Source organism: Leptonychotes weddellii, chromosome 9 (assembly GCF_054177405.1).
Source record: "Leptonychotes weddellii isolate Sample4059 chromosome 9, ASM5417740v2, whole genome shotgun sequence".
NCBI classification, from domain to species: domain Eukaryota; kingdom Metazoa; phylum Chordata; class Mammalia; order Carnivora; family Phocidae; genus Leptonychotes; species Leptonychotes weddellii.
The window spans coordinates 77,096,839-77,121,544 of NC_138377.1; the positions used below are offsets into that span (position 1 = coordinate 77,096,839).

A 24,706-nucleotide genomic window follows, 5' to 3' on the forward strand; every position below is an offset into this window, starting at 1 on the left:
CAGGAAGCTGGGCAGCCACTCATACAAAACGATGTTCTGAGGGTCAACAGAGGGCAAAAGGGAGGCAAGTGCTGGAGCAGCCACGCTGGGAGGGTCTGAGCCCCAGGAAGGCTTAGGTGGGAGGTGAGGGCCAGGCAGGGGCAGTCAGCAGGGAGGCGACTCCAACAGGACAGGTGCGGACGCCTGTCCCCCACTAGGAACACGGGATGGGCGTGGGCTAATAACTAATAACCACAGCCAAGTCTCGTGTGTGACGGTCCTTTGCCTGCTCTTCATCCTCGGGGTCCATTCCTAGACGCTAGCTCCAGTTCTGGGGAGCAGTGTCCTCCCGGAAAAGGGCGTTTCTGGGGGCTGCTTGCGCGAGGATGGAGGGCCCTGCGGGGCAGCGGAGTCTCGCGCGCAGCCGTCGGGGGGAGGGGGCGGGGAGAGGGCGCGTGACTGACCTGGTAGGTGGCGATGACCCTCTTGCGCGCGTGCTGGAACAGCTCCTCGTCCCCCCATTGCGGGTGCTCGCGGGCCAGCCGCTGCGCGCACAGGTTGTGGTAGCGGAACCACAGCAGGCCCAGCGCCTGCAGGAACGGGTCGCGGTTCCCTCGCTCCGCCCCGAAGGCTGCACGCGACGCGGGGCCGCAGGGCAGGAGAGGAGCGGCGGTGTGACCACCAGCTTTGCCGCCCGCAGCCCGCGCCCCGCCCCGCGCCCCGGCCGCCGCAGCCCGCCCCGCGGCCTCACCGTACAGCCCCCCGGGCCCGCGCTGTCCGCTGGCGGGGTCGGGCGCCGTCCACATGAGCAGGGGGCTTTGCGCGTTCCGGGGGAAGGCGGGGTCGGGCCCCGACGCCAGCTGCCCCCCGGAGAAGCTCCGCAGCGCGTCGCTCCACGAGTGCGAGGAGCCATAGATGGCGCTGCCGTCCAGCCAGCCCGTCGCCTCGTTGGTCTGCGGGGGGCACCGCGAGGGTGAGCCGGGGGTGAGCCGGGGGTCGGGCAGCGGAGGCGGGTGTTGGTGCGCCAGGGGGTGGGAGCCTCTCTCCCTGCCCCGCCCTGCCCTGGCCTGGCCGCGAACCCGGGACCGCGCCTGCCTCGTCTCACCAGGTCCCGGGGATTACTGGGGCTCTGTCCGGTCTCGGGGTCCCAGCGGCTCCTCTGGAAGGGGAGGACCACGTCCCCGCGCTGGTCGGGGTCGAACACCCGGTCCCCGCGCGGGATGTGGATGTTGAGGAACTCGGCTGGGCAGCCGGGGGTCTCCACGCTCACCAGGTCCGACAGCACGTGGTAGCCTGCGGCCATGGGGGCCAAACTGATGAGAACCGCCACTCCCCGTGGGCAGGGAGTTTCTCTAGGTTTCTCAAGAGTCAGAAGACATGTTGGAGTACAAGCTCTGCCACCAGCTCCGGGTCTTTTTTCTAATTTTCAAAGTGGGGATATAGTGCTCTCTCCACCCACCTCATAACATTGTTGTAAGAATCAAAATAATATAATTAATGTAAGGGTTCCCCCACCCCAATTCCCATCTCCCAACAGATCTTGCCTCCCCCTCTCTCTTCGGAGGAAAGAGGATATAATCATACGGTAGGAGAGCGGTGGCAGGGGACTCAACTCCTAGAGCTATAATGGAGGTCCAATGACACTCCTAGGTTTGGCCTAAGGGGTAAGAGAGAGATTAGAGGAGCGAATATCCCTGACTCGACACTCCCAAATCTCTCGAGATAAAGAAGGGCTGGAAGTGTTGCTTAGTGCGGAGGAGGAGGTGCCTGGGAGTCTTGGGTCTGTCTCCCGTGCTCTTGAAGACTGGCCGCAGGGCCCCTCTCCCCAGGCGCTGAGCTAAGTGACGGCTCACCCCCGGCGTCCTCCCACTTTGCTCTCACCAAAGAAGACCCCCAGCACCGTGCGGCTGCGGTGGGATGGCTGCCCGGCTGTGCCCTGCATGGTGGCGTTGCTGAGTAGGCGCGGGTTGGGCAGCAGCGGCTCCCCCAGAGCCTGGTAAACGCCATCCGCGTAATTGGCTGGCACGAGGCGCTGCAGTCGGAAGCCTGTGGGAAGCAGGGAGCTGGGCTGTCAGAGCACCCCGTCCCCAAAAAGCCCACAAGCTTCTCCCTACGCCTACCTCAAATCCCCATCCTCACTGGCGAGACCCTCTTCGCCAGGGTCTTCTGGCCCCAGGAGTGCGTAGGAGTTCGCTGCGGAGACAGCCCGGCTTCTCCGCGCCGGTCTCCCGCGGCCCGGCCCCCTACCTAATCCCCCCGCCCCCGGACCACAGGACGCACCTGCTGCGCCACGCTCGTGATGCCTCTGGTTGTTGAACCAGCCGTCATAGCGCTGCACTTCCCAGGACAGTGGGAGTGACTCCTGGCCGCCTGCAGGTCAGAGAACGGTCCCCTCAGCGCTAGCCTCCCTGCGACCGCTCCGGGAAGCGACGGCTTCCCCCCCGCGCTTCTCCGCTCACTGCGCGCCCCCAACCCTACCCGAGAGGCAACCCCTGAGCGGCGTTGTGGCTGCCCTGGGAAGTTTCCCATCCCGCTGAGCGGCGCTGCGATTTGACCGATCTTGTAGCTCGCCTGCATCTGTTTCTTCCCCCAGCCTCAGGAGGTACAGGGTGACATCCCGAAGCCAGGGGCACCGGATACATACCCGCTGGATCCAGGGATGCAGTCAGCAGAGCTCCCAGGAGCACCACTGCCTCTGGCCTTGCGCAGAGCATGCTGACCCTGCCGCCTGGGAGGTGGGAGGTGAAAAGTGAGTGACAAGGAGCTGGTGTCCCCCATGCCTACAGCCCGCACTGGGGAGGAGGTGTCTGCTGTTTTCACTTCTGGAGCAAAGCTTTTAGAAGCATCACCAAGGACCCACATCGGCATGCCACTCTTCTCAGGACACCTGGTAGGTACTGACACTGGTCCCCACTGTCCACCTGGTGGAAGAACTAACACTGGCCCAAGAACCCCTCCGCCTGCGGCCGCACTAATCTTCTGTGGTTTATCAGTCCAAGGCAGCACCCCCCCCCCCCAACTCCCAACCTCCTATCTCCATCCCCAAGCCCTCAGTAACTGCTTCTCCTAGAGGAGGCAGGGAAGGGAAAGCAGTTAGTGAGCTGGGAACCGGGACCTGCAGCCCCTCCTACTCTACTGTGAATGCCTGTGCATGGACAGGAGGGATGGAACAATCAGGCCCCAAACTCCTTCCAACCTCTGGTTTAGGGCCCCTCTCTGGGGTCAGAAGTCTTTCCTCTTGGAATCTTTGCTTCTCTGCCCTCCTCCCAGCCTCCATCTTCCCAACACAGCACCACTCCCACCCTCCTAGCCCCTCCGAGCTCTGAAGATCCTCCCCAGCAGCACTCTCACCCTCTTCTCTGGATCCTCTAAGGCCAGCTGCCCTGGTGTCCGCTGAGGTCAGACCAGTGCCAAGTGTCGCATCTGGGCGGGAGGCTAGCCCTCTTACTGTGGAGGCTGGGCTTCCCTCATTTGCATAGTAGCCTCGCCTCTTATTTGCAAGATCTCTTTCCAACCGCACCCAGCTGCCAAGCCCTGACATCCACCCAGCGACCTACCCAGGCTGCTATAAAAGGGCTCCAGGTCCTGCACCACTTCCAAACAGAGCCGTGAAAGTAACTGGCTATAGCCAGTGAGAAATAATTCCTCTCTCCCACCTACCCAACCCTGCCTGGGCCAACCTAGAGCACTTGAAGGCAGCCAGCCACTAGGCTTCCTTACGGGCGAGTTGAGCAACTCAGACTTGACCAGCCCATTAAATCCTGTCCAAGAACGCAGGGGACCGGTAAAGAGAAGTGGGACCTGGGTTCAGTTGCCAGGTTCGCACTTTTCCGTCTCCAGCGGACCAAGCTTGGCCCGTTGCAGCATGACTCTGTGGAATGGTGAGCTGCCTTTCTACCCCCAGCCCCGGCATGCCCCCGGCTTCAGCGTCCCGTTGCTCATCGTCATTCTGGTGTTCTTGGCCTTGGCCGCCAGCTTCCTGCTCATCTTGCCTGGGATTCGTGGTCACTCGGTAAGGGGGTGCTAGATGCTAGGGCTTGAGGGTCATGGGCAGCTTGTCTCTGGAAGACCTAGGACAGGTAATACTGTAACAAGGGCTTCCATGAATAGTCAGATGAAATGTTGAACCAGAGGAGCATAGGTGGAGCAGACCCAGAAGTCTGGGGGCAGCCGGCACCCCTCCCTGCCCAAGGACTGGGAGAGATGGAGACCCTGTATAAGACATTCTAGAGACTGACCCCACCTGGATCATCCAGGAGGCTGCTGCGGAGAGTGGGTGCCCAGTCCAGTAATCCTGGGGCTAATTCTAGTCTTCACATGCTGCTAGAGTCTCCCTCCTCTCCTCAGACTGCGGCTGCACTCCAATCTCAGCCTTCAGGTAATGACCAGGGGACCAAGAGCTGAGACTGCTGTGTTTCACTGGTGTGCTGGGTTGAGATGCATGTGTATGGGTGCTCCCATCCTAAGGACTCGGGGACTTCCACAAATGATTCGAAGTTGTAACAGACTGGGTACTTGTCCTTGGACCACCCCCACCCCCCCCTTCTCCCAGAACCTAAGTTGTTTTTCCAGTCTAGGAGTACCTAGCCTCCCTGAGTCTTGATCTGTGTCGGTTTCCTTGGGAAACTGGTGCACCTAAGAATATCTGAGAGGCTGCTTTCCCACCTCCTCTATGACAGGACCCTGGGGCTGCCCTCTCCTGGGGGAGGTGACCCCAGCCTGCCTGGCACTTCTGGACTCACTGAGCCTCATCATAGTAGTGACTCGAGTAGCTGGCAAGACCAGGACCAGGAGCCAGATAGCTGGGGGAGTGAAGGTGATATGACAACACCAGGCAGGGAGCCAGGTTGCAGGGTGGACTGGGAAATGGGGCTAGGGAGGCAGAAGTGCATGGCTAGAAAACATCAGAAATGTCAGTGGCTCAGAGGGACTTGCACAAAAAGCAAGACAGACTTTGGCTTTAAAACCTCAGGAATGTAACTCGGAAAAGGGTGTGGGGCAAGAGGGGACAGCTGCAGGGACACTAAAGATCTAGGTGGCATGGGGTCAAGGGAGGTCTTGGGGACTCTAGTTGGGCAGTTACCAGACCTGACCCAGGTGCTTGTTCCTGCAGCGCTGGTTCTGGCTGGTGAGAGTTCTTCTCAGTCTGTTCATAGGCGCGGAAATTGTGGGTGAGTGTGTGGTGCAGCAGATGGGGAGAGGACCTGGGGTGAGGATGGAGGTGGGCAGAGGGCACCTGGGAAAATGGAGATTTGGGGGTTGTTTCCTGCTCCTTCTTTGCATTCTTCAGCTCTTTCTAGTGCCCACTCTTGCACCCTTACCATGTATACCACCTTGGACCCCTAGACCCTCCATCTCTCTTCACAGTGTCCTACCTGCCATCACCACTCTCCTCATTGCATCTCCCCAATGCTCTCCCTAACCCTCCCCCGACACTGTGTTTCTCCCCACAGCCGTGCACTTTAGCGCACAATGGTCAGTGGGTGGGATGAACACCAACACATCCTACAAGGCCTTCAGTGCAGCAAGGGTCAGCGTTCACGTTGGTCTCCACGTCGGCCTGGAGGGAATTAATATTACACTCACAGGTGAGGGGGCTGGGGCAAAGTGAACTTCTGGATTGGCAGACCCCATGGCTGGGGGAGTGTGGCAGGGGCAGCTGGAGGAAATCTCAGACCCCACGGGCTCGAAGAGTTTTTATTCCTCACGGATCCGTGTTTTCCGCAACCGCTGCCAAACCCATGTCTCTCACACCTCCCCTTTCCTACGCGCACTAGCTTAGTTGCGGTGTCCCGGGTTGTGCGCAGCTCCACTACCCCGGCCGCCCTCCTTTCGCAGGGACCCCGGTGCAGCAGTTGAACGAGACCATAGACTACAACGAGCGCTTCAACTGGCGTCTGGGTGAGAACTATGCCGAGGAGTACTTGGAGGCACTGGAGAAGGGGCTGCCCGATCCAGTTCTCTACTTGGCGGAGAAGTTCACCCCGAGCAGCCCCTGCGGGCTCTATCGCCAGTACCGCCTGGCGGGACACTACGCGTCCGCCACGCTGTGGTGAGCGCTGGAGGGAAGGCACCTGTGAGTGAGGGAGTGTCGGGGCGGGGGCGTGTGAGCCAGAGGATGTGAGGTAGAGTTACAGCCCTATGGTGCGGGGAGTGAGAATTACCGCTCAGACGGTCGGAACCCAGAGAGCCCCAGCAAAGCCTGGGAGTCGGCTGCTCGGCTGGAGGGTTCCCCTGCGCCTTCGCCGTCCCAGCCCCGGCTTTCGTTCCGGGGTAGGGACACAGAGCAAGCGAGGCTGGGGGAAGCCAGCTCACAGTGCGGCGGGCCCCCTCCGCAGGGTGGCGTTCTGCTTCTGGCTCCTCTCCAACGCGCTGCTCTCCATGCCGGTCCCGCTCTACGGAGGCCTGGCGCTCCTGACCACCGGCGCCTTCACGCTCTTCTCCATCTTCGCCTTCGCCTCCGTCTCCAGCGTGCAGCTCTGCCCGCTCCGCCTCGGCTCCTCCACGCTCACCACTCACTACGGCGCCGCCTTTTGGGTCACCCTGGCCACCGGTGAGGACCAAGGGGGCGGATTCCGGGAGGCTGGGCGTGGGAGCTGATGTGTGCTTTTCCCGTTTGCAAAATGAGTTCACATATATTATCTAATTTGCTCCTCTTAATAGTTCCTAGAAGCAGGCAGTTATGCCCATTTTACAGATGAGGCCAGGGGGTTCTGAAGGGTTCGGTGGCTTGCCCCAGTTAGCGCATGAACTCATGTATCACGTAATCCATATTAGAGGTCTTTCTGCCGTGTGGGTTGGGGGAGGAAATGCTAGGGGTAGCCCCCAGGAGATGGAGGGGGGCAGGCCAGGTTCTGGCCCGGAGCCCTGACTACCCTGTTTCTTTCTGTCCGCGCCGCCGCAGGCATCCTGTGCCTCCTCCTCGGAGTGGCGGTGGTGAGTCTCCACTACTCTCGACCCAGCGCTCTCCGCACCTTCTTGGACGGAAGTGGCGAGGACTATGGTAGCCAGGCGAAAGGGAACTTCCCTCTCATCCTGAACAACCCACTGCATAAGCAGTTCGGAGCCCTGGACTTAACGACTAGTACTAAGCTTTGAGGGTTATTCAACCTCGGACTCCTACCCCGCCTCGGCCCCCTGCAGGCCGGGTAGCAATACCTGCTGGGCTCGGGCCAGGAGAGCTAGCTCCAGGAGGGTCACTGCGCCGCGGGCGCCGGGAAAACTGGGCGGCCTCAGACGTGCCGCACGCCCACGCCCGGGGAAAAAGGGTCTTCCGAGGTGATCTGTCAATAAATCCTTTTTCTTTTTCTTTTTTTCTTAAACTTGTTTCTATTACATTCAATGGCTTTTCCAGGCTTGGGGTATATGAGTCCTCGGCCGACTTCCCTGGGTTGGAAGCAGCCTACTACATTCTCTCTGCCTCGCCACAAGGCTCTGGGAGAGGGGCGCCCTCTAGTGAGCCCAAAGGGGAACCCTTCGGAGCCAGCATCTTCCTGAGCTGCCCCAGGAGGATGGCAGGTAGCAGTGACCAGACAGGTCAACCTCCCATTGGCTCAGCTGAGTGGGAGGGAATGGCATTTCTTAGGTCATTTACTAACTCCAGTTTATTCACTAACTAAGAGGTAGTGTCCAAGGGCTAAGGTAGTTGTCAGCAAGGCATAAAAATGTAAATCCTGGGATTTTTTTTTTTTTTTTTTTAGGTCCTTGGCAAGACCTACAATCTTATTTGGCAAATTTGAGAACTGAAGCTTAAGCTTAAAGATAATGTAGCACACTTAGTTAATATTAGACCTGGGACAAGAAGTTTGGTTTCTTCTGCTGCCCAGGGCTTTCATTGTATCAAGAGATCACACAAGTAAAAGAAGAACAAAAGGGACCCAGGAAAAAGGAAAATAAGAGCTACAGAGGGATGAGGGGGACTACATGGGAATCACACAGTAACCTCCCCCCCCACACACACACAATATAGATGAAGCTGAGTTTCAATAAATGGCCCCTCAAAGAGGCAAGCATCAAGGGAAGGCAGGGTTGCTGTGCAGAAATGGGCAGCACCTGCTTGGTCTTAACATGGAGACAGGGTTGATAGGCAGCCCCAATGTCTGTTTAGCATATTAGGGCTTTTTGTTTTCGTTTTTGTTTTTACATCAATAGAAAGAGGCTCTTTTTCCTACTCCACCTGCAGATTGGGGCTGGGGACAGATTGGTTTCAACCCATCCTGCAGTCAGTTCTGGCAGGTTTATGGGGCTCCAATGAGATCTGCAACCAGATTGGAAGTCCAGGTGTCCACCAGGGAGAAGAACCTTATACGGCACAGTCAAACTCTCTGTGATGCTCCTCCTTACACCATGCCTCAGAAGAAGCCTCTGACAGAAGAATGTCCTGGGGCTCAGGACTCTCAGCTGTGGACCGGTATCTGGGGCTCAGGAGTCCCCCTTCCTCAGGATTCCACTCCAGTGAAGGATCCTCCCCTGTACTCTGGTTGAAGAAAGCCTTCAGCCTTTGGGGCTGCATCCTGTGGGCCACTGCCATGGCCAGGCCGAGCAGCATACAAAGCAGTCCTGGGAATGAGACAACAGGTGTCCCGCCTTGGTGATAGTAATGCTGTCCCAAGGACATCTTCTCCCAAGAGCATCAGAACAACTCAAAGAGAATCGCTGGTATCCCTGTTTCAGGGCAGCTTGGGCTCAGAGCAGTGACGGACTTAGGGTCATACAGCTGGTGTGGCTCTCTGTTGTTCTGAGTTTTGGGACTCTAAGCCCAGTGCTCTTTGCATTACATCTCAGAAGAGAGAGAGAAAAAAAAGAGAACTCTGAAAACAGAGAACCCTGGGGAAGGGCAGAACACAGAGGAGGAGGCATGAGAAAGGGCATGAGAGAAGAGGAGAAGAGAAGAAATTGCAGGACATTTTAAGGCTACGTGAGGAAGGGAAAGAGAAGGAAAGCAAAGGAATGGGGGACACAGAGAAGAGTGTTTGGGGGAAGTGGGCAGGGACATAAGACTGGAAGATTTGGGAAAGAGCTGGGTGAAGAGAGAGTTAGGGGATGAGGGAAATGACAGAGACAGAAGACACAGGGAGTAGGCATCTATGGAGGAGAGGCAGGTGGTACTGGGGAGATAAAACCCAGAGATGAGTGATGTAAGAGGGATGGGGCTTTAATGAGAGGAAAGGCATCCTGGTCCCCAGAGGCAGATCCTCAACCCCCACTTATTTGGTGGTCCCTGGCCCTCCTTCCCTGGCCCTAAGCCTTCTGGTGTCTGTCTTCAGGGCTGCACCTCACCTGTGGTCAATGTGATCCAGAAGGCAGGCCCATGGTGAGTGTGCAGCGTAGCAGTACCCAGGTGCAGGGCACAGGGTGGTGTGAGTGATGTGGCCGTGGAGAAGAAGAGCAGTCCCAACAGCTGGAAGATGCCTGTGGCCAGCAGCATGTGGCCACCGTAGACCAGCACGGGCATGGACAGCATCACATTGGCCAGCAGCCAGCAGAGGAATGCCACCCTGGAGAGCCAGGACCCAGTGAAGGCTGGCCTGGACACCTCTACTTGGAAGGGCCCAGGTGGAGACTCAGGGACCCAAAAATATCCCAAAGATGTGAGATAGGGATTTCTGCCTATAGGTTTCCCAACCAAGCACCATGGGGCTGGTGCCACCCTGTCCCACCAGGGATTTCCACATAAGTGGAGGAAGATGGGTAGAAACTCCATTCCTGGGTCTAGGCCAGCAGGACCTCCATCCCACCCTCACCAGAGCATGGCTGAGGTGTAGTGTCCTGCCAGGCGGTACTGGCCATGCAGACCACATGGACTGTTCGGGGTGAATTTCTCAGCCAGGTAGAGCACGGGGTCCGGCAGCCCCTTCTCCAGTGCCTTTGTATACTCCTTAGCATAGTTCTTGCCTAGGCGCCAGGTGAACTCCTCATTATAATTGATGGTCTCATTCAGCTGTTGCACTGGGGTCCCTGGGGAATAGGGCAGTTGTGCTCAGCAGGAACCCAAGGCCCAGAATGGGCATTTGCCTGGGTAGGGGCTCATCACATTGGGCAGAGGGACAGGAGCTGGTCTCAGTCTCTGGAAATTTCCCTTCCTACCATCCCCCCATCCTGTAGATCCAAATTAGATCCCAAAGACACAGCAGAATCTTCTCCTCCCTCACAGGTAAGAGCCATCCCTCACCTTTGAGTGTAATGTTGAGTCCTCCCAGACCAACCTGCAGCCCCACATCAGCGCTGATCCATTCGGAACTGAAGGCTTTGTATGATATGTTGGTGCTGACCTGGCCCACGAACCACTCAGAACTGAAATTCACAGCTGGGGTGGGGAGTTGGACATATGGGAACTCAGGAAGGTCCAGGCATTCCTGGGTTAGAGTCAGAAGGACAGCTACAAGGGGTCTAGGTCTGTTTTGCTCTTAACTGTATATCTGTTGACTAGCTCAGGGTCTGGCTCATGGTTAGTTTGTCAACAGTATATTTGCCCAAGATGAATAAAGGGGTCAGAATCCAAGATTTCCTTTGGTGACAGTCTGCTTATGCCACCCCCCCTCCCTCCCCTGAAGCAGAAGATGCCATGAGGAAACAAGGAGAGGACAGGCTGACTGCTGAGGGAACTAGATGGGACAGAGGCAGTTGACCAGGATTATACTCACCCAGGATCACAGCCCCAATGAATAAGCTGGTCACCACCCGCAACAGCCAGAACAGCCTCTGAGTCACAGGGTGGGTGGGTTTAGAAGGAACACCCTCCTTCCAAATCCACCCTTCCTCTTTCCAGACTTGTGTGTGTGTGGTGGTGGTAGGGGGATGTTCTAAAACTGAGGTCACTTGGTCAGTTGTGATCAAAGTGCCTGGCATGTAATAGGTGCTCAATTATTATCCACTGAATCAATGAGTAGGGAACTCCCTCCTGGGGGTGGGGGTGGGTGACACTTTCTCAGGACTGGAGTCTCTTTCCTGAGTCTGGTTGTAGCCAGAGAGTCTGGCCCCCTCACCTTGAGGCCAAGATCTCTCTGGGGCTGGGGTCTCCAGGGTTGGGCTTGTTTCTCACCATCTTGCCCCGAATGCCAGGCAGGATGATGATGAAGGTGACCAGTGCAGTCACAAAGATGGTAATGACGACGGCCAAGGTGGTGTCCATTGGGAAGATCGGCTTGTGGCCCACATAGAAGGGGAATGTGTGTCCCAAAGTAGCCATTTTGCTGGGGTTGTGCAGGGGAGGCGTATGCTGTAGGACAATAGATGTGTATGTCTAGGTGCCAAGCACTGTTCTTGGTGCTGAAGATACAGCAGAGCATAAACCAGACCGCGTCCCTCATCTCTGGAGCTCACCAGATACCGCTCCTGCCATTCGGCTGCCCCTCTGCCATTCATTTCCCTACGTTTTGACTGTGAGGGAACGGGGGTCTTGGCAATCAGTCTCTGTTGCCCCATGCTCCTTTCCTAACCCGTAGGTCCCCTAAATCAGGGCCACAACCACCCTCGAGTCTTCTCTGCTTCCTCTGGGACTGTCTTAGGAAATATAATTCTCTTTTATCTTTCTCAGACCTCCAGCACAATCAGACAGATCACAGGACATAAAAAGATCTATGTTTACTATCAAGTGAAGGCATAAGGGTGAAAGATGGTACAGATTACAACAAGTGGCTTTCCTTCTCAGTCCCCAAAGGAACAAAAGCCAGACAGCTCTGCTAAGTATCTAATCCAACTACATTATCAGAGGGCTGATTCCCAGTCCTGGCACTCCTCGGACTGGTCTGTCCAGCTTTCTCAAGCACCCTGGCTCCTACTCTGGCAACTCTAGAATAAACAAAATCAAGTTCACTTCATCTTACAGTCGATGAACCCAGCTCTACCAATAACCCTGTGTGTGATCTGTACTGGGGCCTTGGTTTGCCTGGGAGGCTCCATTATTTACAGTCTGACCTGGTAGTGTCTTGTTCAGCGATGCAGTGAAACAGTAAGTTTGGAGTTGTGCAGCTCTGTGTCTGAATTCTGCCTCTGCCTCTTGCAAGTTACTTGGCCCCTACAGAGACTTGGTTTTTTTACAAAATAGAAATGATAATATCTACCTCGCAGGGTCATTGTGAGTGTGAAACAAGATTGTGTGTGTAAAGTGCTAAGAATAATACCTGAAACAGAGTGACATCAATAGATGGGAAATAGGGGACATTTTATTACTCCATTTCTCTCTCTATCCAATCCTTCTTGGAGGGAACCCTGGGCTAGAATCAGTTCTGGGTCCAGTTCCAGTTCTTCACTAATTTTAAAACACTGGGCAGTCAAATGACAACCTCCCTGGCCCTTGGTTTCCTCATCTGCAATTGGATATGATGATCTCCAGGTCCCCTCTAGTTCTAAATTCTGTGATTCTTCTATAATACCTTGTGGAAGGCTCCCAGCCTTCCACTCTCCTCCTAGGCCGGGCCACCTCCTATGCTGTCTCTGGGGGTAGCATAGTGTCAGACAGACAGTTTGAACTTTTAATCCCATCTTTTGGACAAGTCACATAACCTCTGAGTCTCAGTTTTCATGTGGAGTTTTGCTTTTTTTCTTAACTCCTCAATTCTTCCATTCCAGAGGAACAGGTATCTCTTTTCCTCCTAGGCTCTCACTCCAATCCTGCCTGCCTTCACTACCACCTTTCTCATTAGTCATCCCCTTTCTCTTTACAACTTTTCAGCTTCTCTTTCTCTGCTGGCTGTGTAAATTTCTCCCATCTTAGGCGCACAAAGAGAAGGGACTCTGTCCCTTGAACTTCTTAGTTCTTTCCAGCTACTGTCTTATCCCACTCTCCCCTTTTCACAGCCAGGCTTTCTGGAAGAATAGACTATGTTGGTGTTTTCACTGTTTTATCTCCTCAACCCATTGCAATCTGGCTTCTGTCTCTGAGAAGTCTCCGACTTCTCCATTAGGTTACCACATGCTAAATCCAAAGGGAAGTTTTCACTTCTTATCCTTCTTGACCTCCCTGTGGTATTTGGCATTGTGGAAGTTTCCCTCTTTCTTGTCCTCCTTGGGTCTCCATGACACTATGCTCTCCTGGGTCTGCTGCCTTTGGCCATTCATTTTGTGGCTCCTTTGCTAGTCCTTCCTCCGTCTGACATATTTCTGTTTCCCAGGAGCCTGTCTAGGCTTTTTTCTTCTAGCACTCTTCATGATTCCCTAGGTAAACTCATCTATTTCCATGGCTGTTGCATCTCAAATCTATGTCTCCAGGTAGATCTCTTACCTGGGCTCCAAACACAAAAGGTCCAATTACCCTGTTGACATTTTCACTTGGCTTTCACATGGATGCCTCGGATTTAACAGGTCCCACACTGAATTCACTCTCTCTGCTCTGCTTTTTATTCTGTTTTCTTTGTCTCTTTGGTGGCATCACCACTGTACCAATAAAATAAATCAGAAAGCTAGACCATCTGACCTCCTAAACATTTCTTGAAGCCATCCATGCATTTCCTTCCCTACTGCCCTAGTTCAGCCTCATTCTATCTTGCCTGGTGGCAGAACATTTTTTTTTCTAACAAGCAAATATAATCATTTTACTTCTTTGCTCTAGGTAAAGTCTAACCTCACAATCACATACAAAATCCTCTGTTATCTGATCTCACCTACCATTGCATCTCTATCTTTGGCCTAGCCTAACCTCTAGCCATACTCAACTATTGGCCTCTCCCTGCATCTGACATGCTCTTTCAAGTCTTCATGCCTCTGTAGATGCTATTTCCTCTGCCTGGCATGCTCTTACCCCTTAGCAAAGACCTTTTCACCCTTCCAAGTCTCAGCTCATATTACCCCCTCTGTGAAGTTTCCTCTGAAACCATTGGGCCAGTGTGGATGTTCCCACCTCTAATATTCTGATTGCATTTTGAATATACCTCCACGATCACAATAATTACACTGTATTATAATTATTTGAACATCAATCTCCCCATTAGCTTCTAATCTCCATCTTTGCATCCCCTGCTTGTAGCATATACTAATAAGTCTATGGGTTGAATGAATGAATATATGAATGAGTTCCTCTCCCTGCTGGTAGCATCTTCTATTTCACACACAAGAGGGAGCTATGCTCCCTCTGTGCTCTAGACAGTATTAAACTCTCATTCAACATTAATTGAGTGTCACGAATATAGGGCTAAGGATTGGGCAGGAAGGGATTTGACCAACCCTGCCCATTTTTAGTGCTTTCACAAAATTTTCAGAGAGCCTCTTCCAATAGTTAGAATCCAAAGCATGAGTGTTCATGTTTAATTGAATCTGAAACATATATTTCAACTCTAGCTAAAGATAAATAACTAAGAACGTGTGGATTAAGTTATCTTTTATAATATGTGATATGATATTTATTTTATTTATTGGCCTAACAATTTTTTATCAATGACACCTAGACTGAAGCCATTACAATTGTGATGGAAGGCTATATTTTTTAGAAAAGGCTATAAAATGTAGAATATCTTGGGTAATAAGGTAGGAAGATAAAGCAAGTTTACTGATCCTATGAATACATATTATATGCTGAAATTTCAAAAACAAATATTTGCAATATAAGCAAATAATAGTGTAATGTATTTGGGTTAGCGTTAGATGTTAGCATTATTCCTACATATATTTTAATGGGAGGTTATAAAATATTTTACAAGAATGGCTCATCTCTATTAACATGGTGCTTCAAAGAAACACTAACAAAAGGCTCTGTAAGTACAAAAGAACAATGTTAACTTATTTCCAATTCTCCAGAATACTTATTAAAGATGACTAAAGAAAAAAGATAGTTGGTGAATAAAATTCACCTTTTTTAATTTCTTCTTGCTTAACTTAATGAATTAGGTTTTCCTTAATCTACATCGCCTAATCTAAAGTTAATTTTGGATGATGCTGATCCCAAATTAGTTTTAATTATTAAGGTAACAGGCCTCCTGCATGAAGTGGTGGGACTGAAATGAAAGTCCTCATGCCCAGCCATCCTGCTTTTCCTACAAAGCTTGTAGTTTCCCTCTGGAACATCTTCCTCCTTGGCTTGCCAAGGAGGCTCTGACAGTAGAATTTCTTCCAATCTGAGAAAAATCTCTTGTCAGTCTTCACTCACTTCTCCCCTAGCTCACCACCACGACTGACAGATATACACAATGGACATGGATATAAATAAGACAAGATACAGTCAGACATACACCCACAGTTTCACGTAAACAGAAATAGGACACAAAAAGAAAGTAGCTCTCAGTAACATAAAGAACTAGATACATAAGCCCTCAATCAGAGGCCCCGGTGACAAAACTGAGGTGCTTTCTCAATGGGTTGGGTCAATCCCCACGCTTTCTCCCTGTCCTGGAGAAGGGAGGGCCACTCTTTTCCCTTTCTGAACTCCCTTAAAATACTGAAGCATTTCTAATGCTCAGTTGTGTTTCAGACACAGTTACCTAACCCTTACCTATCTCAGGTTGAAGTGGGGTTCCTATGTGTGTATGAGGGGTGGGCAAGAAATAAAGTTACGCGTCTTTAAGAAAATTCAGCCTAGTACAGGGTCTTCAGCAAAGTTGTCACGTGCTTTCTTAGTGCTCTGTGGCCCCTCTTGTAGCCTCCCTCTGCCCACCTCCCCCATCTTCTGGAACCCAGAAAGACTCCTAATTCTCTACAAAGGGGGGAATGGGTGACATGGCTGGAGTTGCCACGAGCTCTGATTGATGATACACAGCTACTAGAATGTAATATTTTGTTTCTTTGGTTGGGGTTGATCCCATTCAAAGTTTACAGCTCTGGCTGGCTACAGGGACCCTGTCAGGCACTCCTGTCCCAGCCTCTTCTCATGAAGAAGGCATGTGGACATGTGTATGTGTGTTGTGGCACCAAGGAAAGAATTAAGTGTTGAAATAGAAGATCTGAGGAGTGGGTTGAGGCAGGAATCCCCAGTAAGGGCTGAGGTGAGTAAGGAGCCCGGGGTGGGGGTGGGGGGGGTGCTGAATCATGCAAGTCAAACATCTAGGCTCCAGGTAAGCCGAGATAAGGAGTCCATGTCTGTAAACCTAGTGGCATTGATGGATGGCCTCCTCTTAATTTCTTATCAAGCGCTCTTTGAGGAACTCCCACTTGATCTGAACTTGCCCTGGGTGGACGCGGGAACCCGCGGGGCAGTGGCGGCACTCCGACGTCCCCTTCAAAACCCTCCCAGACCGCACCGACCCCAGCAGCCTCATCCCCGCCACTCACACCCGGACCACCATTTCCTACCTTCGCGTCTCGCAAACGATGCGTGCGTGGCAGCCTGAGCCGCCGCTCGCCTCGTCCTTGTGGAACCTCACAAGCAGCGCTCCTGGGGGTGGGATTAGGGCGGGAACCGGGTCCAGACGTTGTCACCGAAAGCGCACTCCCTTTCTCTTGGCGGAGGCCGCTTCCCGTCCCACTCTTCTAATGCACTGAAGGACCAGGCTTCGACCGGACAAACCGGGTCCGGGGTGCTTCCCCACCCACCACTGCAAGTCGCTCTCAACCTTCTCAGACCGCACCCGAGGCTTTGAGGCGCTGCCTCCGGTCCTCGGCCTGGGACAGAGGAGGGACGGCGCGCCAAGAGCTGTCCCCTCCGCAGACATCCCTCCGGCCCCTCCTCCTCCTGCCCCCTGCCCAGAACCCCGGGCAGCTCCGGCACAAACCTAGCGATGCAGTCCGGGGACCGGCGGGGCGCGGGCGGGGCTCGAGCGCCGGAGACCCCGAGAGCTCACGAGGAACCCTGCGGGGGGAGGAGTGGTTGCCACAGACTCTTTCAGGGTCTTAGGACGAGGGCCTTGCTTGGACGCCTAGCCTGGTCTGCCGGCATTGACCGATCCTCTTGGTCTTGGAGCCCTGCTCCGAAGGTGTGGAGAGTTTGGGGGAGCGCCTCCCCGGTCCCCCCGCACCCGCTTGGCCTCCCGCCCACACCCCAGTCCCGGCAGACTTGCCCTTTTTGCTGTCCAAGTGGCCGCACTAGCCGAGCCCTCGCCAGCGACGGGACAGATCCCCCGCCTGCGCCCTGCGAGCCAGCGCCGTCTCACCTGGCGCGTCCCGGTCCCCTCGGAGCACCTCGGCGGGTCCCCGGCGCGTCGGCTGCGATCCCGCCCCACTCCGCCCCGCCCCGCCCCGCCCCGCCTCGCCTTAGAACCCGGCCGTGCCGTCTCTTCTTCACCGCCGGCCCCGCCCGCCCCGCGCACCGCCGCGGAGGAAGCCGGCCGGGAGCGGGCGTCGCGGCCCCGCTGCGAGCCAGGAGGGAGGCAATCCGCGCTCCGGGGTCGAGGGACGCCACGGCCACAGGTCAGACCCAGAAGGGCTTCTCCGGCCCGCGGGCCTAGGCGCTCCGGGGGAGGGAGGGAGCTCCACTCGCGTGGCTTCGGCGGAGTGTGCCCCAGCTCCGCCACGCTTTCTGAGGGAAGAGGAATTCTAGCCCTGGCCCCACTGCGCCTCCGTTATTAGCCTGACCCTAAAATGGAGCCGGTTCAGGCCTATTCCTCCCCCACCCCACCACCAAAGTTTTAGGTTCTTGGAGAACTGGGAGTGTTGGGTGGCCTAGTTTGCTTGGGCCTAAAGGATCCTAAAGGATCTCTCTGGAGTTCTTCCTGACACAAGCACATGATGCCCGGGAGGGAACTCTGGGCTTTTAGAGTCCAGGCTGCCCCTCAACCTTCCCTTGGGATCAGGTTGGAATCGCTATGGCCTTGGCTTATATTTCCCCCACCCCGGGGTCACCACTGCAGGACTTCAGGCTGGAAAAGTAGCCATGTGGGACAAGAACAAGGTAGGCCTGTGTTCTCTCCCTGGTTCTGCCACTGCCTGGGGCTTCACTGCCCTGTCATAAGGTTATGCCTTCCAACAAACTGAGGGTTGCTGGAGTGGGGGGTGGGGTGGGAGGGATGGGGTGACTGGGTGATAGACACGGGGGAGGGTATGTGCTCTGGTAAGCGCTGTGAATTGTGCAAGACTGTTGAATCTCAGATCTGTACCTCTGAAACAAACAATGCAGTATATGTTAAGAAAAAAAAGAAGAAGAAGAAGAAGAAGAAGGTAGCGGGAGGGGAAGAATGAAGTGGGGGAAATCGGAGGGGTGGACGAACCATGAGAGAGACGATGGACTCTGAAAAACAAACTGAGGGTTCTAGAGGGGAGGGGGGTGGGAGGATGGGTTAGCCTGGTGGTGGGTATTGAGGAGGGCACATTCTGCATGGAGCACTGGGTGTTATGCACAAACAATGAATCATGGAACATTTCATCTAAAACTAATGATGTAATGTATGGGGATTAACATAAGAATTAAAAAAAAAAAAGGTTATGCCTTCCACTCAAGGCTGTTAGAAAGTTACGGAATCAATGTTGTATAAATCACTGTGGCTACCCACCCTTAAGGAGTGGTTATTAAGCATACCCAATTCCTCTTCAGGTTTATCTGCACAGCCTGGCCTGAAAGCTCACTACATGCTTTTTGTGGGCTGAGTGGTCTCTGGGGCCCAGGATCCTGAAGACACAGTGGTAGGGGGGAAGGGGCAGGGCATCCTAGATCAGGGAAGGACCACTGTGGCCACTTCAGCACATCCATCCTTATGGCTTCAACCATTCAGGACCCTGCTCTTCACACACTATCAAAGGTCACCATCTGGACAGTCTCTGGGATGGAGTGGATAGAGTGGCTGAGCTTTTGAGTTATGACAGGGCCTAAGGTTTTTCACTTGTTTAATGGGAGATAGCAAGTTGGGATGAGATCACCCTCTGGGGCTCCTCCTCTGGGACTAGACAACCTGTTCAGGAGTCCTGAGGGTTTGGTTTGAGATAAGGCTTTCTCTGAGTTCCCACTTTCTTCCACTAGATAGTTCCCCAGCCTCACCCCCACCCCCACCCCCCAGTTTCTATGCTGCCTTTAGAAAATCTTTACTGGCCTGAGGCACTCCCTGTGCTGGTCAGGAGTCCCAGCCTGAGTCCCCTGCTGCCTCTGTTTCCCTGTTGTCCCTGGGTGATTTGTTAGCCTGGGGAGAGAGAGCAGAAAGTTGGGACCAAGCATGGGAGTGCCTGGCGCTGCATTCTTTGATTCCACTGAGAGGAGCCATGCTCCAGCCACGCTCTCTCTACATCACATTTACATAACACCTGTCACCTTTCTTGTTTGAATTCAACCTCATTCTCAGGTTTGATGTTTGATTCCGGCAACCATGCTAGGAGATAGACAGTTCAGGCATGTTTACTCCCATTGCTGGAAGAGGTAACCAAGGTCCAGATCAGATAAGTGACCTGCCTAAGACCACATTCGTGGACTAGCAGCAGCTCAGTGTCCTGGCCCCCAAGCAAGGCTCTGTCCAAGGAACATAACACTTTGGAAAGCTGGACCAAAGCAACGTTTTTCGGTTAATCTAAGAAGGTAAGTCCAGGAAGTCAGAGATTTCTGTCTGCTTTGTTCATCACTTAATCTCCAGTTCCTAGGTCAGTGCCTGATACATAGTGGGTGCTTGTCAAGTGTTTGTTGAATGAATGAAAGATTCTTGGGAGACAGTGTGTCTCCTGCTCTCTGCTCCTCACTGTGGTGTTGGCCCAGGCCACACCTAGATTCACAGGGGCCTGCAGAGGCCCTGGCCTGACTCTTCTGAATTGCTGGGACTCATTCTTCCTGTCCTCTTTTTCTAGGGTCTCCATTTTGGGGTGTTCTAATACCTAAGCCCTATTATCATATTCATCATGGGCTTCTGCCTGGCTCTGGCATGGACACTCCTGGTTGGGTCATGGACATCCATGGGTAAGTATAGATTGAAGAAGTATAGCTAGGAACAGAGGAATCCTGCTGTGTCAGCATTTCCTATTTCATTCCTCAGTCTGGAGGCCCTTTCTCTCTCCCCTGTCTTCTCTCTTTCTTCATAATGTAAGGACCCCTGATCCCAAGTGGGAAAAGACTGATGAGGCATACAAGATAATAATGGATCTTGTGGTCAGACTAGACCCAAAGCTGAAGGGAAGTCACCAGTGTTTTAAAACAATATGGGGAAAAAAAAAAAACCAACACAACCAACCACCACCACTAATATGGTCGGTCCATTCGATTTCGTCTTGTTTCTGTCAGCTTTGGACAGTCTCTTACTAGAATCTGAGGCCATTCTCTGAAGTCTGGGTCTCTGAGAAGGGAGGTAGGTTTAAGGTGCTACAAGTTAGGTTAAAAAGAGCCAGTTCCTGGGGTGCCTGGGTGGCTCAGTTGGTTAAGTGTCTGCCTTTGGCTCGGGTCATGATCCCGGGGTCCTGGGATAGAGCCCCGCTGTTCAGCAGGGAGTCTGCTTCTCCCTCTCCCTCTGCTGCTTCCCCTGCTCGTGCTCTCTCTCTCAAATAAATAAATAATTTTTTTTTAAATAGCCAGTTCCTTATCATCAAGGGTTGGAGGATACAGGAAAGGGAAGCAGAGAAAACCTTTGGAATGATGTATTCTGACTGGGCAATAGATCCCTGCAGCTTCTCCCAGGACAGAGCTGTTCCCATTCCCATTCCTTCCAGCTCTCTCTTTGCCTTGACCTTGGATTTTCCTTTTCTAGTAGGCTCTTGCCACTTATTCCCAGAAGGCATTCTCCCTTATGCTCCCTCCCAAAGGCCCTCCTCCACCTTGTTCTGCCACCAGTTCATCTTATTTTAGAGATCACATGTATATAGCTGCACTAGTTCCTGCCCCAAGTCCTGGATCCTTAGTTGAGTTCTTTGCTCAAACATCAGGGCCTGAGTCACTTTCCTTCTCTGACCTGCTGGTGAGTGAGTGTGCACACATGGGTGTGCACATGCACATGGAAGTGTGGGGCAGGAGGGGAGCTCTGAGATCTTGTTCTCAGTCTGAGTGGAAAGACAATCAGGAATGGGTCTCTCGCTGGCTGATGAGGGTCCTTTTCTTTGTTCTGTTCTATGAAGTGAGCAGAGAGGGAGCTTTAGCCCTGTAACCTTCTAGTTTGGGGAAAGGAATCTAACTGGTCATCTGATCTACTGACCAGAAGGACCCCCATTCCACCTCTGATTCTGGACCCTTCCCTCTGCCCTCACTGCCTGAGTTCTTCCCTCAACAACTGAGTGCTCCCTCCCAGATCCTAGTTTTTGGAAAGTATAATAGGGTCAATAAGAGGAATTACATGAGGAACCTGATGCCTCAAAAGAGGAGGCGGCAAGGTTATCCCATGACCAGGCAGTCCCTGATCTGATCCCCACCCCAGAAACTGGAAAAGAGACCAGAGTAGCAACAGGCCCCAGAGCCACAGCCCCAGGGCCCACACACTTGCCCTGGGGGCTCTGCTCAGCAGGAGAGGGCCAAGCCCCTCTTCCACACTTCCCCTACCCAGGGAGTGGTCACAGAATGACCTCTCCTTCCCTGGTTGGCATTTGGGGTGCGGCTGGCTCTTACTCCCTATGGTATCTTAGGGCTGGGAATGGTTTCTGTCCTGCCTTGTCACCCCAGGGAACTGAGGTGTGAGGGCAGTAGAAGGCTCCTGCATGCCCTTCCACATCGCCACTGTTCTCCAGCTTCATCTTGTTCTCTGAGGTTACTTGTCAGCACACACCGCCCCTGGCTACACTGCTTCAGTGCTCGGTGCCATGTTTCCCCCCTGAGCTTGAGTTTGGATACCACTTTGTCCTCGGTTCTCTCCCTCTGTCCCCTACCTTCCACACTGTGCTGGGTGTCCACCTTCTGCTGCTCCCCTTACCAGGCTCCCAAGAGCCATATCCTTCAGGCTTGCCTGTCCTCTCATGCCCGGACTTGCCCAGCTGCCCCTTCCTTCTGTTCTCACACAGGAGCTCAGAACCCCATTTCCTGGGAGGTGCAGCGATTTGATGGGTGGTACAACAACCTCATGGAGCACAGATGGGGCAGCAAAGGTAGGTGAAGGCCAAATAGAGACAGCCCCAGGGGCAGGGGTGCCCGAAGGGGCAAGGCCTGGCAGGTACCAGCAAAGGCTCATCCATTCTTAAGGTTTTAGGATCTGTGGTATGGAGGGAAGCCTGGGAGAGAGGAGGTAAGGGAGCCCCACTGAGGATTTATCTTTGTCCCTACCCCTCCTACCCCAGGCTCTCGGCTGCAGCGCCTGGTCCCAGCCAGCTATGCAGATGGTGTGTACCAGCCCTTGAGAGAACCCCACCTGCCCAACCCCAGAAACCTTAGCAACACTGCCATGAGGGGCCCTGCAGGGCAGGCCTCCCTGCGAAACCGAACAGTGCTGGGAGTCTTCTTTGGTGAGGCCCTCAACCTCTGGGGGAGGGAGGCCAGTAGGGTCAGCTGGACACCTCTATGTCTGAGGGGGGGAGTCGGGGAGTGAGGGAGAGAAGTGATGGAGGATCTTAGAGATGCAGGTGAGAGATGGAGGGGGAGGCAATGGGATGGGGTATTCTTACCCAAAACTGGATTTGCCTCTCGGTGGATATTGAGTCAAAAGACAAAACCAAGACAAGACTAGGAAGAGTTTTATTTAGAACAAGTAAAGGAAAACATGGAGAATATTTCCTAAAGCAGTGTCTTCCCAAATAATAAAACTGGGGAACTTTTAAGGTAAGGGTACATATGCATTTATGAAGGCACTTGTCCAATGGGGAATAAGCCTAGAATTTAGGCAAAAGTCATCTCGGAGTGACAGAGTCCAGGTCTTAATTGATGGAAGTCACAAGGGCCAGCAAGGGTTGGCATCAATTGTCTGCCTTTTAATTGCTCTAATATCTGAGTGCTCAAAGGGGTTTAAATCCTGCAAAGATAACTCAAGAATGTGCTTTGTGCAAGTAGGCATAAATCATAAGATGTCTGGGGCCTAAAATGACTTTTCTTAAGTCAAGAAAGCTATGTCTTGTATTTCTTTTTCTGGGGAAGAAAAAGTAGAGGGAGAAAAGTCTGGTTGGGGGAGGCATAAATTTGCCCCACATTGAGCTGTTGAAGGGACTGCAGGTAGAGACAGGAGCATGACAATAATCTCGTAGGGACTTTTGTTCTCACTCTTTGCCCGCTGTGACTCCTAGGACAGTCTTAGGGCAGGATTCTGATTTTGACAAGAGGGCTGGTGGGCATGGTGTCAAAATGGGGGTGCTAGGGTGGGTGGCTGGACCCCAGTGACTGTGGGTTGTTGGCTCCCAGCAGGAATGCCGGGCTCCTGCTGGCCACCCAGGGTGCCTACATTTGAATCCCAGTGTCCAGTGTTGTAGTGAGCCTGGCAGGTTCTCTGGGCAGGCTGCTCCCAGCTGCATGTTAGAGCAGGTGTTCCCAGCCTGACTGCCTAGGCACACTCACCCGGCACCTCCCAGTTACCAAGGAGAAGACCAAACTGACAATGAAAACAGTATGGACCAGGGTGTAACAAAGGATTGGGAAGGGTGGGGGAGGTCAAGACTTGGACTTGCCAAAAATGGCTGAGGAGTCTTTTGAAGCTTCAAGGGTAGTCGGGGAGGGCTAGATACCTGATGCAGAAGGGAGAATGGTCCTTAGCTGGTCCTTGCACGCCCTCCCCATTGCGAACAGGCTACCACGTGCTCTCGGACCTGGTGAGCGTGGAGACCCCCGGCTGCCCAGCCGAGTTCCTCAACATCCACATCCCGCCCGGGGACCCGGTGTTCGACCCCGACCGGCGCGGGGACGTGGTCCTCCCCTTCCAGAGGAGCCGCTGGGACCCCGAGACCGGACAGAGCCCCAGTAATCCCCGGGACCTGGTGAGACGAGGCAGGCGCGGTCCCGGGTTCGCGGCCAGGCCAGGGCAGGGCGGGGCAGGGAGAGAGGCTCCCACCCCCTGGCGCACCAACACCCGCCTCCGCTGCCCGACCCCCGGCTCACCCCCGGCTCACCCTCGCGGTGCCCCCCGCAGACCAACGAGGCGACGGGCTGGCTGGACGGCAGCGCCATCTATGGCTCCTCGCACTCGTGGAGCGACGCGCTGCGGAGCTTCTCCGGGGGGCAGCTGGCGTCGGGGCCCGACCCCGCCTTCCCCCGGAACGCGCAAAGCCCCCTGCTCATGTGGACGGCGCCCGACCCCGCCAGCGGACAGGGCGGGCCCGGGGGGCTGTACGGTGAGGCCGCGGGGCGGGCTGCGGCGGCCGGGGCGCGGGGCGGGGCGCGGGCTGCGGGCGGCAAAGCTGGTGGTCACACCGCCGCTCCTCTCCTGCCCTGCGGCCCCGCGTCGCGTGCAGCCTTCGGGGCGGAGCGAGGGAACCGCGACCCGTTCCTGCAGGCGCTGGGCCTGCTGTGGTTCCGCTACCACAACCTGTGCGCGCAGCGGCTGGCCCGCGAGCACCCGCAATGGGGGGACGAGGAGCTGTTCCAGCACGCGCGCAAGAGGGTCATCGCCACCTACCAGGTCAGTCACGCGCCCTCTCCCCGCCCCCTCCCCCCGACGGCTGCGCGCGAGACTCCGCTGCCCCGCAGGGCCCTCCATCCTCGCGCAAGCAGCCCCCAGAAACGCCCTTTTCCGGGAGGACACTGCTCCCCAGAACTGGAGCTAGCGTCTAGGAATGGACCCCGAGGATGAAGAGCAGGCAAATGACCGTCACACACGAGACTTGGCTGTGGTTATTAGTTATTAGCCCACGCCCATCCCGTGTTCCTAGTGGGGGACAGGCGTCCGCACCTGTCCTGTTGGAGTCGCCTCCCTGCTGACTGCCCCTGCCTGGCCCTCACCTCCCACCTAAGCCTTCCTGGGGCTCAGACCCTCCCAGCGTGGCTGCTCCAGCACTTGCCTCCCTTTTGCCCTCTGTTGACCCTCAGAACATCGTTTTGTATGAGTGGCTGCCCAGCTTCCTG

General features: G+C 54.4%; 4 protein-coding genes across 4 annotated transcripts in view; 2 read left to right on the top strand and 2 right to left on the bottom strand.

The window, feature by feature from the left end:
* DUOX2 (dual oxidase 2) overlaps positions 1-3,415 on the bottom strand; it is a 20,231-nt gene extending 16,816 nt beyond the window's left edge. The window contains exons 1-8 of the mRNA XM_081831037.1: positions 3,331-3,415; positions 2,624-2,707; positions 2,260-2,349; positions 1,861-2,025; positions 1,085-1,272; positions 731-932; positions 444-610; positions 1-36 (exon numbers count right to left, since the gene is read on the bottom strand). The exon at positions 1-36 is cut by the window's left edge and continues 4 nt beyond it. Coding sequence (XP_081687163.1) covers positions 1-36; positions 444-610; positions 731-932; positions 1,085-1,272; positions 1,861-2,025; positions 2,260-2,349; positions 2,624-2,693 — 918 coding nt within the window. The 5' untranslated portion in view covers positions 2,694-2,707; positions 3,331-3,415. The remainder of the gene's footprint in view (positions 37-443; positions 611-730; positions 933-1,084; positions 1,273-1,860; positions 2,026-2,259; positions 2,350-2,623; positions 2,708-3,330) is intronic.
* Positions 3,416-3,590: 175 nt separating this feature from the next.
* Positions 3,591-7,301, top strand: DUOXA2 (dual oxidase maturation factor 2). Its single transcript, XM_006727470.3, has 6 exons — positions 3,591-3,991; positions 5,093-5,150; positions 5,433-5,567; positions 5,818-6,031; positions 6,318-6,532; positions 6,884-7,301. The coding sequence occupies exons 1-6, from the start codon at positions 3,845-3,847 to the stop codon at positions 7,075-7,077; spliced, it is 963 nt and encodes a 320-aa protein (XP_006727533.2). The 5' UTR covers positions 3,591-3,844; the 3' UTR covers positions 7,078-7,301.
* A 495-nt stretch (positions 7,302-7,796) lies between these two features.
* On the bottom strand, positions 7,797-11,176 carry DUOXA1 (dual oxidase maturation factor 1). The gene is made up of 6 exons (XM_006727444.3): positions 11,021-11,176; positions 10,623-10,680; positions 10,151-10,285; positions 9,723-9,936; positions 9,259-9,476; positions 7,797-8,538 (listed from the first exon to the last, which is right to left on the bottom strand). Exons 1-6 carry the CDS (start codon positions 11,165-11,167, stop codon positions 8,282-8,284), a joined length of 1,029 nt encoding a protein of 342 aa, XP_006727507.1. The 5' UTR covers positions 11,168-11,176; the 3' UTR covers positions 7,797-8,281.
* Positions 11,177-17,117: 5,941 nt separating this feature from the next.
* Positions 17,118-24,706, top strand: part of DUOX1 (dual oxidase 1) — a 33,133-nt gene continuing 25,544 nt past the window's right edge. Inside the window, exons 1-8 of the mRNA XM_081831027.1 lie at positions 17,118-17,250; positions 19,603-19,711; positions 21,730-21,813; positions 22,003-22,167; positions 23,435-23,622; positions 23,775-23,976; positions 24,097-24,263; positions 24,671-24,706. The exon at positions 24,671-24,706 is cut by the window's right edge and continues 4 nt beyond it. Of these exons, the coding sequence (XP_081687153.1) occupies positions 19,654-19,711; positions 21,730-21,813; positions 22,003-22,167; positions 23,435-23,622; positions 23,775-23,976; positions 24,097-24,263; positions 24,671-24,706 (900 nt within the window). The 5' untranslated portion in view covers positions 17,118-17,250; positions 19,603-19,653. The remainder of the gene's footprint in view (positions 17,251-19,602; positions 19,712-21,729; positions 21,814-22,002; positions 22,168-23,434; positions 23,623-23,774; positions 23,977-24,096; positions 24,264-24,670) is intronic.